At 35.8% G+C, this 12047-nt stretch overlaps 1 protein-coding gene across 1 annotated transcript; it reads left to right on the top strand.

The window, feature by feature from the left end:
* The first annotated feature begins 1870 nt into the window (after positions 1-1870).
* pold3 (polymerase (DNA-directed), delta 3, accessory subunit) lies at positions 1871-10603 on the top strand. The gene is made up of 12 exons (XM_082142101.1): positions 1871-2017; positions 2366-2421; positions 2527-2629; positions 2712-2751; positions 3019-3151; positions 3246-3501; positions 3581-3653; positions 3760-3937; positions 5726-5835; positions 6128-6210; positions 6530-6608; positions 9892-10603. The coding sequence occupies exons 1-12, from the start codon at positions 1949-1951 to the stop codon at positions 10095-10097; spliced, it is 1386 nt and encodes a 461-aa protein (XP_081998227.1). The 5' UTR covers positions 1871-1948; the 3' UTR covers positions 10098-10603.
* The last annotated feature ends 1444 nt before the right edge of the window (positions 10604-12047 follow it).

The raw sequence follows: 12047 nt of genomic DNA, 5'->3' as shown, positions 1-12047 counted from the left end.
ATGTTCGCATGTGGTGCTAGAAGTGTTTAAACTGACTTTTACTTTTTATTTAAGGCATTTGTGCTTTTGTGAACTTGAGTGGGAAAAACTTGAACGGTAGAACAGCAAAACTCATGGCTAAAACTCATGGATACATGGCTTCTTTTTTTTTTATCATAGAATTGCAGTGCTAAAACATTTCATTTCTGTCTAAGGCAAAGAGAACGAGGCTGCATCATTTCCCTGGAGCTGTGCAAGTCTCAGTGGAGTTTGCAGACAAGGAGTGTGTCTGCCTTCAGAGCTTTACTTTGGACCCTTAGGCTGTGGCAAGGGATTCTTGTAAGTACTGTTACATTTATATAGCAATAGACTCTTAGAAAAAAGGCCCAATGGGGTTCTCTATTTACCCTATGGATTCTTGACTCAATTTTAAAGAACACTTTATGCCAAACAGGTTATATATAGGAAGAAATGTCTTAAATGACTGCATAATACTTAAAATTTTAATATTATTTTGATTTGTATGTTGTAGTATGTTTACAAGCTTTTTCATTTATCAAATTTGATGGGTCCCATGATGGGAACCCTATGACTGACAGAACCCTGTATAACCATTTCTTCTAACTATTTCATAGTGTCTGTTACTTCAGTTATAACCTATTTTAAAATATTTTTTTTCTTCTTTTCAGATGCTGTGTATCACATTTTCTTTGATAATTGAAAATGATGTGGCAGAAGTTCCTCAAAAGTCCACCATGTGAATCCAGTCTTACCTATGATAATTCTCTGTGTTTTAACTCATCACACGCCTACATATTTAATTTGTAATAATGTACATGAAGAGATGTGTCAGAGATGCCTTAAGGATTGACATATTAAACGGTTGTGTATATAACACTGATTGTCATCAAATAACATCAGATGATCAAGGATTTCAAATCATCATGTTAAGAAGAACTTAATAAACTGTTATCTTGTCTGCATATTTAACAGCACTGATGGAATAATACAACTAATAAACTACTGTTTAACTTTCTGTGAATTTTTCTTCTTCTTTGTAATAGTCCTTGAAGACAATTATTACTATAATAATAATAAAATAAATAAATAAGTCTGTGGTTGTCAACTGTCAACTTGAACTGAAACCAAAGGTGGATACTTGGGCCTATGTGTGTGCACAGGTAATATCATTCATTTGAGAAACTACACTAATGAGTTCAGTTAACTATTTCGAGAAAAATATTTTATGTTTCTGACAGACTTTTGCTGAAACAGCAAATTAAACTATTTTAAACAATGCCATAGAAAAAATCTATACCACGGTAACCACAGTTTTTGCCAAAATACCAATAACTTTAAATAATTAACATGAATAGCCTAATAATAATAATAAATTCTTAAATAAAGTTATAACTTAAAATAAATTATTAAATATAATTAAATAAAATAAAAGTATAAATACCTCTCAATAAATTAAAGATAATTTAATAAGATAAGCTACAATAAAATGTTGAAACTTATAATAGGCACCACTGTCATACTTATAGAACACTGCGTGTTGCATTGTTTATAATAGTAAGCTATTCATAGGCATGACAGACATACGATCTGACATCTGTCAGATATGACCCTATGGATATGACAGACATCCGAAAATGTTGTAAGTGTTACAAGAGCTCCTGCAATATTTTATAAACAAAAGTCGCACAAACATACAAGAAACTGAAAGCAAATTAAATCGGTGCAAACGTACTCGCGCGAACATTAAATGATTAAATATGTCGCGTAAGGATGATAAAAAGCTAATGCACATGTTTTGTTGTAAAGTGTGTAGTACAGTAGTACCTCTGGCTGCTATTGGACGCTCTAGCCCACATGACCGGAAGTAAATACGGTCCAGCAGCAGTTCCCGCTTTTGGCAGCTCTTTCAATCACAACTTGTACTAGCAGCAACCAAGTCATTCCGGATATGGATATGGATATGGATGACCTGTATTTAGACAATATTGATGAATTTGTGAATGATCAAAATAAGATCGTAAGTCATTCTTCACAACGAGATCGCTATTGTCATTTGTAAATGTGAAATTTCAGTTGAGATACCAATATGCATGACGTAACGTTACATGTGGATGCTGTGGTTGAGTGCTTGTTTACTTGACTGGCCAGAGTTGGGAACCAATACAAATGACCGACTGATTTTATGACCTTCGGTTCCGTTAACGGGTTGTCTTCAGTGCAGTCTGATTTCCGACAGAATTGTAGTTATGATTCGGTTCTTTTATCGAACCAAGAACTCGTAACGTTACTACGTTATTTTGCATTTAGGTAGCATGAGAAGCATACGACTAACTACAAATCAGCATTTATATTTTGTTTTTTGCAGGTCACCTACAAATGGCTCAGTTTAACTCTTGGAGTCCACGTGAACACAGCAAAACAGTAAGTCCTGTCCTTTCCATTCATGCCACTTTCAATGTATTTAAGCATACATTTGCTTCTTAATAAAATGTTGGAGTCACTAGTGTTCATGTCACTTTGTTGCAGAATGTTGTATCATTACTTGGAGCAGAAACGCAGGGAAAGTTCAGGGACTCCCCTTCATGCCACCTACCTTGTATCTGGCAAGTTTGTTGAGAATGGCAGTACGGTAAGGACTGAGATTTGATCATTGCTTCAAATGAATTAACATTATTTTAAGATCTGCCATGAATATTTCCCTTTCCTTTCAGTGCCATAAAGTGTCAGTAGTACGTGAGGACAAGCTTGACGGTAAGATTATCATATTTGTATCTGTAAATTACAACAAATAGCATTTTATAAATTCAATAATTCTTAGCTCAGAAATGTCGTTCTGTGGTAGCTTACATATATTTTAATTGTTTGTGGGGGTGATTTTATATATATATTTTCAAATATTATGTAAATCTGTGTTAGCGGTAACCCAAGGGAAATTTCAGGCCATAAGTGTTTTCATGTAATTTTCTATTTAAATTTTTCAGTTGAGAATCTTTTTTTCTTTTTTTTTTTCTTTCACAGCTGTTAAAGCAAAGATGGATGTGACAATCAGCGTGCATGTCTACAGTGTGCAGAGAGCGGAGCTGAAGGATAGTTCTCCACTTTACAGTACAGATTACGATGCTGTTAAGGAGAACCTAAAGAACTCCAACAAGTAAGTGATCCTCATATAACCTGTATGCATGCATCATATGAGCGATCCCTCCACTAAAGTACTGACACGTCCGATATTTCTCCTCTTTTGTCAGGTACAGCGCTATACGTTGTGCTGCGGCGGTCCCCATGGCATCTGTCGAGCTGCAGAAAACTCAGGAGGTGGCTTTGGTCCCTCCAGTGGAGAAGGAAATCAATAAACCTCGCTTGAATGAAAACACTTCTGCTACCTCAAAACCTAGTGCTAAGCAGCCAACAGGCATCATGGGAATGTTTGCAAGCAAAAATGCTTCTAAGAGTCAAGAATCCAGCAAGGAAGTGAAAACAGAGCAGAAAGATGATTCTTCCCTGGTAAGTGTTGAACTCTATAGTTTAAGGTTGAAGACACAAGATTGTGTGTAAAAATGTATAATGGTTTCATATGTCGTAGGTTGAAACCTCAAAAACCAAACCGGCCTCCAAAGCGAACCCTATGAGTAACTTCTTTGGGAAGCCTGCCCAAAGTGAGTGTTTTTTTTTTTTTGTGCTGTTTTTTTGTCTTCAACTATCAAAAGACCTAAAAAACCATAACGTACAGCAATAAACAAAAAGTTTTCCTTTAAAATTTAGAAAAGGTAGATGAAAAACCCAACAAAAGCATCAAAGAGGAGACCGACGGCGACCCTGCAGCATCGACTGCTGCAAGTGTGAAACTGTCACAGCCGTCTCCCAAATCTGAGTTTGCCATTAAAGAGGAACGATCTAAGGTGTCCAGTGCTTTGAAAGCTGAATCAAAAGACACTCGGAAGTAAGCTTTACAAGTTTTTTTCCCCTAAAATATACATGCATACAGACACACACACACACAGCACTGGAAAAAAATTAAGAGACCACTGCAAAATTAGTAGTGTCTGGATTTACTATTTATATGTATGGGTTTGAGTAAAGTTAAAATTTTTGTTTCTATATTCCTGGAAAAAACTTGCTTACTTCTGCTTTGACAATGTTTTATCGTGCAAGACATTGTTCCATGCCATCAGGGCATGTGTGTGAAGTAGTAAAATTTCCTCCAGAGCTGAGCACGACTTTCTGAAGATTCTGCTCCACTCGCTCAGTCCGCAGTCTCAACCCAGAATGCTCTTTGTGATATGCTGGTTAGAGAATATGTGAAATAAGCAATAGGTCTAAGGTTCTGGAGTTCAAATATTGTTTTAATGAAGTTGCAAACCTTGTACATAGCCTAAATGCACAGTAAACATCACAGTTAAGAGCAAAGAAGGAGTGTGGAGAAACTGAGATTGCAAAGATTCATTTTGTAAATATACTAACAGCAAATTTTTTTTTTTTTTCGTTTTTTGATTGTGGATAAAAAGAAGTTTGAAATACCTTTGCAGTGATACACTGTTAACGAACATCCCGCAGCCACACTGATGAGAGCGCCGTTTAAACGAATATGTAAATATGTGCTGCACGCTTTCCTCTCAATAGCAAAATAAACATACAACAAAAATAACAGCGGTGAGAAAACAGCAGTTAAAAAATCATCTGATCATAGTGATGTGGATATGTCGGATAGTTCAAATTGTCACATTTATTTATAGCCTACTACATTATAAAATATTGCTTTAAAGCCACAAATATCATAACTGCTCAAGTGTTACAAACAGAAAGACATAGTACAGAGAAATTTAATGAGCGAGGATTTGAACGAATGTCGTTTTACCGGTGAGCGTGAGCAGGTGGATGAGTGGAGCGTTCACTCGGGCAGTGAGCTCTGGCATAGAGCCGAATATTGAGTGGAGTGTCACACCACTTTGCTTATATTCTCTGCAATCCACACAGCCAGGCCAATCAAGGTGTGGCTAGAAGACCACCAGATCAAGACCCTATCATGGCTAGCCCAATCTCCAGACCTGAACCCCATTGAAAACCTCTGGAATGTGATCAAGAGGAAGATTGAAGGTCACAAGCTGTCAAACAAAACCAAGCTGCTTAAATGTTTGCACCAGGAGTGGCATAAAGTCACCCAAAAGCAATGTGACCGACTGATAGAGAGCATGCCAAGACACATGAAAGCTGTGATTGGAAATCAGGGTTATTCCACCAAATATTGATTTCTTAACACTTCTGAAGTTAAAGCATCAGTATTGTGTTGTTTTGCAATATTCTTCAAGGTCTCAAAACATGGCATCTTTTTTTTTTTCTTTTTTTTTTTTCCAGTTGTCATTTTCTGCAAATAAATGCTCTAAATGACAATGTTTTTTTTCCGTTTGTCAGTAGTTTATAGAATAAAATAAAATAAAAAATGTACTCAAACGCATACATATAAATGGTAAATCCAAAGAAACTGCTAATTTTACAGTGGTCTAAATTTTTTTCAGAGCTGTATGTGTGTGTAAATATGTGTGTGTGTGTGTGTGTCTGTGTGTAGTAGGCTATATATACAAAATAAATATACAGTATAAACACAGCCATTATTTTGCAAATAATGCTACATTTAAAGGTTTAATCAATTTCCTTAAAGAGTCTGGATTTTATGGCCTGTGTTATATTTGTCCTCAAAAATGTGAGCTAAAATATGTTTGTTTTCTCTAAGTAAATCAAAGCGTCCTGAGGTTGTGGACAGTGATGATGAGAAAATGGATAACCAGCAGAAGAAGAGACGGCGTATAAAGAAGCCCCAACCAGACAGCAGTGATGATGAAGGTATGAAAGAGATAGGGGGAAAACAAGAAAGAAAAAAAAACAGGCTCACGTCATGCTTGGTGGATTTGAATCAATCCAGATGAGGCGTTCTGTGACCCAAAATGAAGAAAAACAAAGAAATAGGTTCTCCCTCTGGGCAGAGTGCTGAATAAAATATCAAAATTGTTCTCTGACAAACAAAAGCTAATTGATAACATTCATTGTGTTTCTTCTCTCATTCTCTCTTTTCCTCTGTCTGTATATATATCTGATGTATGTATGTGATCTGTCTTTTCTTCTTTTCCTCTTCCAGTTGTGCCAGATTCTCCACCTGTGCCAACCAAACAGATTCCCAGCCCCAAAAAACAAGTGAAGAGAGAGCCTGTTTCACACCAAGTAAGCATCACCAACACTTTTATTTATTTTATTTTGGTATTTGTTGACCAAGACATGCCAAGCCACTCAAACAAGAGGGTCAAGGTTTGCCTGGTTAGCATGGGTATTAAGCTCCTGCTGATAGATAACCAAACTCACTGATGGTCATTCCAAGTTTGCCATTGAACAAAATGTATTTTTTTGCAAGGAAAGAAAAAACTTAATGTGTGCTATTTCCTTTGTGACTAACCTGTATTGAAATACAGGTCACATTAATTTACAACACAAACATCTCACTTGTATTTTACATAAAGCAATATTGTCATTTAATTATGTTCAGGAGAGCTCAGAGGTGAAGAGGAGGAAAAGGAGGCGTGTTTTGAAGTCTCACACATTTGTTGATGAAGATGGTTCCTTTGGTAAGTATAATTTCAGTTGACATTATCCATTGTCTTGATTAGTGGTAACCTGTATGGATTTTTTTTTAATGGCAGATGCCTATATCTTAGCATTGTGTCCAATGGCTGATATATATGATGATTCTGATTCTGTAATCCTATTATAGTATTTTTCACAAATACCAAAATAGTTAAAAACATTAATGAAGGAAGTAAACTCTAGCCAACAGTGCACTCAGTAAACTGGTAAGTTTGTGCTGGACACAGACATCAAGGGTTTAAAGTGAGGATACTCATAATTAATCGGGTAACCGTTAAACAACAGTAAGAATTTTGACAGATTAATACTATCAGTTAAATGGTTGAAAAAGTCATTTAAGTCAAGCTTAAGGTAATTTTACAAGATGTTTTCAAACGTTTGCTGCATGGTAAAAAAAAAAAAAAAAAAAGTATACCGGTAATTGTATTTTAGTTTGATAATGAACAGGCTGTGATGACAAGTTAGCAATGCTAGAGCTGATGCGTTGTGTGTGTTTGCGAGAGTGTGAAGGGGGTCGCACACCGGAGGCGCAGCTCAGCGCCGCGCAGTGCCGCGCCACGTCTTTTAAATTCGAACACATTATTCTCTATGAGAGTACACACACCGGCGGCGTCTGTCCGCGGCGGCTCAGGACCGTGTTCAAAATCCTGCTGTGCCACAGAGCGCCATTTACATAGTTTTATATTAAATTTACATTTATGTGTCTCAAATCGTAGTTAATGTATATACGGACTTCACCCTGTGCTGCAATATACATTTCGTTTTATATTTATTTACTGTGTGACCATTTGAATTTTTTCCTTATAACAGCAGAAACAACTTAAAATAATCCATAATTTATGGTCATACAGATAAGAGTAAGACATCATCATCATCTGTATAGTAGGGATGGGTATCATTAAGGTTTTAATGGTATTACTACTCTTACGATTCTGCTTATCAATCCGATACTTTAACGGTATTCTTATCTCTTTTTTTTTTTTGCTATCTTTTTTTATAAAAAAAATAAACAAATTAATAACAAATAAAATTTCTTTATATTCTGAAATTTAAAATAAATATCTATAGCAAAAGAAACGGCAATGTTTGAACAAAACAAATATTTAAAAAATATTTGTAAATGCAGTGTGCAGGCAGCTATTTACGCCCATTTAAGGCATAAACTGTGTAATTTGGCATTATGCTTACTAGGAGTGACCCCGAATATTCGAAGATTCGATGCTTTGATAGGAGGAGCCTGATTGATTACCAGTCTCACAGTCGAATCTTCGCAGTGGTGTTAAACAAGGATCATGCCATTTTGGCTATATGGAGGTGCTCAATGTCTGATTTCACATAGAACAACCGGTTTTCTGCCAGAAAGTTAATATACAGCCTATCATTATAATGTTATAAATAAAATTGTAAAAAGAAAGAGGCTTTTAATAAATATTTTTAACGTGCGTGAGCGTGAATAAATTCTTTGAGAGATTTAAGTTTCACTTTCCATGATCCGTGACCGACAGAGGAGCATCTTTGCAGCAGGGATTTAAATCTTTAACCATGTCTGGGATAAGAAAATCTAAAGTGTGGATGCACACCATCAGAAAGGATATTCTCCAAGGCAGGATTTAGCATCAGGAAAACCATGATCGCACTTCTGCCGGCCAACGTTAACAAGTTGGTTTTCTATGGGAGGAAGATTATTAAACGTGTTGCGTTCATATTCTGCGCTCATCTGCTTTTCTGTAGGCTATATAGTATGCTTTATCAAAAAGATGTGTACAGAATTTGATCTTTTAACATGACCTACATTAAGACATTAAGCGTTTTTCACTTTTAAGTGTTTTAGAATGTCCTTTTTCCACAATTTGAAAAGACTCAAACGGACACAGGCAGAGTGAAAGACTGGATTTTTTTCAGGTAGGGTAGCATAAAAGTGATTTCAGAACATTTCTGCCCGTTCTAATTTGATTTTTGGATGCTGTGAAAATGTTTAGCAAAAAAGAACTCCACTGTCTCTACAGTTAAAAAGACAAAGTTGACAATTCTTGCTATATTTTCGTTATTTTTAATCATTTCTTTATTTAAATTTTATTTATTGATCACTCAGGGTTATCTAATTTAACTATTTTTGGCATGTGTTTTGAATATATGTTCCCCTGGCCTGCACTTTAGGCATTTTGCACACATTTGTTCTGCACAGTTGTGAATCGATTCTGATTTATTTTTATTTTTTACTATTAGAAAGGTATATTCTGTTCTGATTTAATTCTGTAAGTCTGTTAGTTTCGGTGCATCGATGTTGCGCTGTACAATTTAGCCGATTTAATTTGATTTGCCAACATGTGAAATGCAAATCCTGTCTGCAGTGTGGCCTTTTTGCAGTTATTTTATTTCTTAGTTTTATTGATCCAAAATATTTTTATACATTTTCTTCTATTCTTTGTGTGATGTTCTGTACATCATGTCTTTAAAATGTTAAGCCCCGCCCCTCTCTTCCCCACATGCACATGATTCGACTATTAGTCGACTATAGGCAAAACTTGACGATTCTGATTCGACTATGTAAATCCTTTGTCGGGGACACCTTTAATGCTTACCCTTTCTTTCCTATTTAACCAGGAAGATCCCTTTAAATAGCCGTGAATGTACTGAACTCTCTCCTTTTACAAGCACATCATTTTATGCGTCCTGACAGAAACTCTTGAATCATTGAGTAAATCATAAGTTATATGAAATAAATACAGAAACTGAAACTATTTATTCCAGATTATTTTTGTCTTTGTTCATGCGAAGGAAATCTTTGTATTTGAAGACCAAAAGCATGAATGTTTGTGTTTGATTCCTAGAACTTCGAGGCTCTGGTATTATTTTTGTACTTAGCACAGTGTCTAATATTACACATTCCTTAATGCCAGTTTTCTGTTCAGAACAATAACTCTTTGAAGTGGACATTTTTATTGTATGGTGGTAAAAACTCGTTGCATATGTTTGTTTGTTTTATTATTTATTTGCTGGTGCATACATGGTTGACCAGATGAAGGTCAGAAATGTGTATGGTTCTGAATGGTATGGTGCTGTCTACAGATGCAGTATTTAAATACATAAGAACAGTAACAATGAGAAGGCTGTTAATATTAATTATGCCACCTAAGGAACTTTCTTTAGGCTAAAATGTATGGCAACATCTCTTGTGAAAAAATAAATTCAAGATATAGTTCACCACATGCTTCTTGACAGTGTCTCTCTGACAATAAATATCAAATGTATCTGTTTTCCTAGTGACCGAGAAGGGTTATGTGAGCGAGTCTTACTCTGAGAGTGAAGAGGAGCCTGAACCCAAAAGTCAAGCCAAGGACTCAAGCTCACTCAAGCAGTCATTTGGAAAAAGGGAGGAAGAGAAAAAAGAAAAGAGTCAGAAGAAGACCTCTGCCTCTAACAAATCTACAAAACAGCCATCCATTATGGGATTTTTCCAGAAGAAATGATTTATTCTTCTTATTCTTTCATGGACTTTTAAAGGAATAGTTCACCTGTAAATGAAAATCGTTGTTAACTACTCACCTTCATGTTGTTCCTAAACACACACACACATAAATATAATATTTCTCTCTAAAGAAGGGACAAAAATAACAAGGGTGAAGAAATAATGACAATTTTCATTTTTGGGTGAACTATATTCCTTTTAAGCACTTCATTTTCAGCAGTGACTTTCCTATGAACCACATATGATGCTATAAGGAGGAAGTATATCTTGTTTGTCAATGAAAGGCCCCTCATAGACATTGACATGGAGTAGATTTCTGCTTCTACAAGAACAACATTTATTTGCTGACTATCACTTAACTTTACATGCTGGATGTCCTTACCGAAAGCATGGCCAACCTCCATTACTTGACTATTTCTTTGCAAATTCATGTTACACAAGTTTATTTTGTCATTGTCTGGACATTTTTTAGAATGTTGCTGGATAATAAATAAAAGTTTGAAATCATTTTTCTTTTTGTTTGTATTCATATTCTTGTAAAAGAAATATTAGTGCTTTAGCCAGAAATTACTCTGACATTAAGGAGTTATTAAGTCCATTAAAAAGCTGCTCAATGGTCAAGACAATATTTTTCACTTGCTGTCTTGTTTGGTTCCTGTGAGTCGAGTTGTTTTCTCCTCCAAGCTTCATATTTCTAAATGACATCAGTTTCTGGCACCGTAGTTGTGTTGATCTTGGACATTTCCATTTATCAAAACTAAACTTACTGTGTGGAATGGCATGCCTCTGGAAATGCACATCAAAATCAGTCCAAGCTCTTCTGATCCAGTGCCACAGACATGAAATTGAGCGTTTTGTGCCAAGACATCATTCCCCATAAACTCACTTTTTTTTTTCCTGAGGAAAGGCTCCTAAACTTAGACCTGAGCGGGTGTGTGCAACGGAACACAAGAACAGTGTTCTTTATATTGTTGTAAAACATTTGTAATTGTGCTTTCAAACATGAAGACCAGCAAAGTGAGAATTTCTGGCTGTTTTATGTATTAAATATTCAGATTTTGTCACTGTGATCTTTTGATATGAAAAAAAAAGAAGTGTTTTTACACTAAATTACCTTATCCAGCTGCATTCTGTGAAGGAAAACAATTTGGTTGTGTTTGTTTTGTGCAGTTAGGTGTTTGCTCATTCCCTTAGCTCAACCCGTGCAGGCCTCTCATTTATGTAGAGTGGGGTAAGGTGCCCATTCTGGATACCTTATCAAACAGCCGTTTAAAATGTTAGGTGCCTCGTTGTCTGAGAAAATCCTTTGCTCGATTGCATAGCTGGTGTTGGAAAAATGCGCCAATGCTTTTGGCTCGTCGATGCTTCAGGAGAGTGCGGGTAACTGTTTCCAGGTTCACCTTCAGTCTTCAAAGGTACACTTGTTCAGCTACCTGTTTGGATCCTTTTGGTTTCCATTTAAATCACTAATACACAGCAATAATGGAACATTTGATTCAATTAAGTCCAATTTCCAGCCTGATTGCCAGTGAGAATACAGGCTGAATTAGTAAGATAATTCTGTCATGATTTACTCACCCTCATGTCATTTTTAATGACTTTATTTTTTCTGAAAATAGACATATCTTTTATGTTCAACAGAAGTCATACAGGTTTGGACCAACATAAGGGTGAGTAAATCATGACAGAATTTTCAGTTTAGTTCGCTCAAAAATAAAAAATATAATTTTTGGGTGAACTATCCCTTTAAGGGCGAGTTTAAGGCTCCGTCATCTGGTGAGATGCTTTTATAAAATATAAGAACGGTTTATTTTCCATAAAATAAGTCGTTATTCCATATGTCATTATTTACCACATCCATTTGTGTAACACCTCAGTTTTTCACATCTCCCTATCTTGTTCTGTCCATCCATGTGATTTAACGGTCTTGGCCACCGTACGATTTCAATTA

The sequence above is a fragment of the Leuciscus leuciscus genome, assembly GCF_965113295.1.
Source record: "Leuciscus leuciscus genome assembly, chromosome: 16".
Classification (NCBI taxonomy): Eukaryota; Metazoa; Chordata; class Actinopteri; order Cypriniformes; family Leuciscidae; genus Leuciscus; species Leuciscus leuciscus.
Note: the sequence above shows the minus strand (reverse complement) of the source record. Positions and strands in the feature narration are given on the sequence as shown.

What these genes read in the sequence shown, in the direction of transcription:
- pold3 (XM_082142101.1), top strand. Translation starts at nt 1,949, where the DNA reads ATGGATATGGATATGGATGACCTGTATTTAGACAATATTGATGAATTT. An exon ending in GAATCAAAAGACACTCGGAA is followed by an intron (nt 3,938 to 5,725) that starts GTAAGCTTTACA and finishes GTTTTCTCTAAG; the next exon opens with TAAATCAAAGCGTCCTGAGG. An exon ending in AGACAGCAGTGATGATGAAG is followed by an intron (nt 5,836 to 6,127) that starts GTATGAAAGAGA and finishes TTCCTCTTCCAG; the next exon opens with TTGTGCCAGATTCTCCACCT.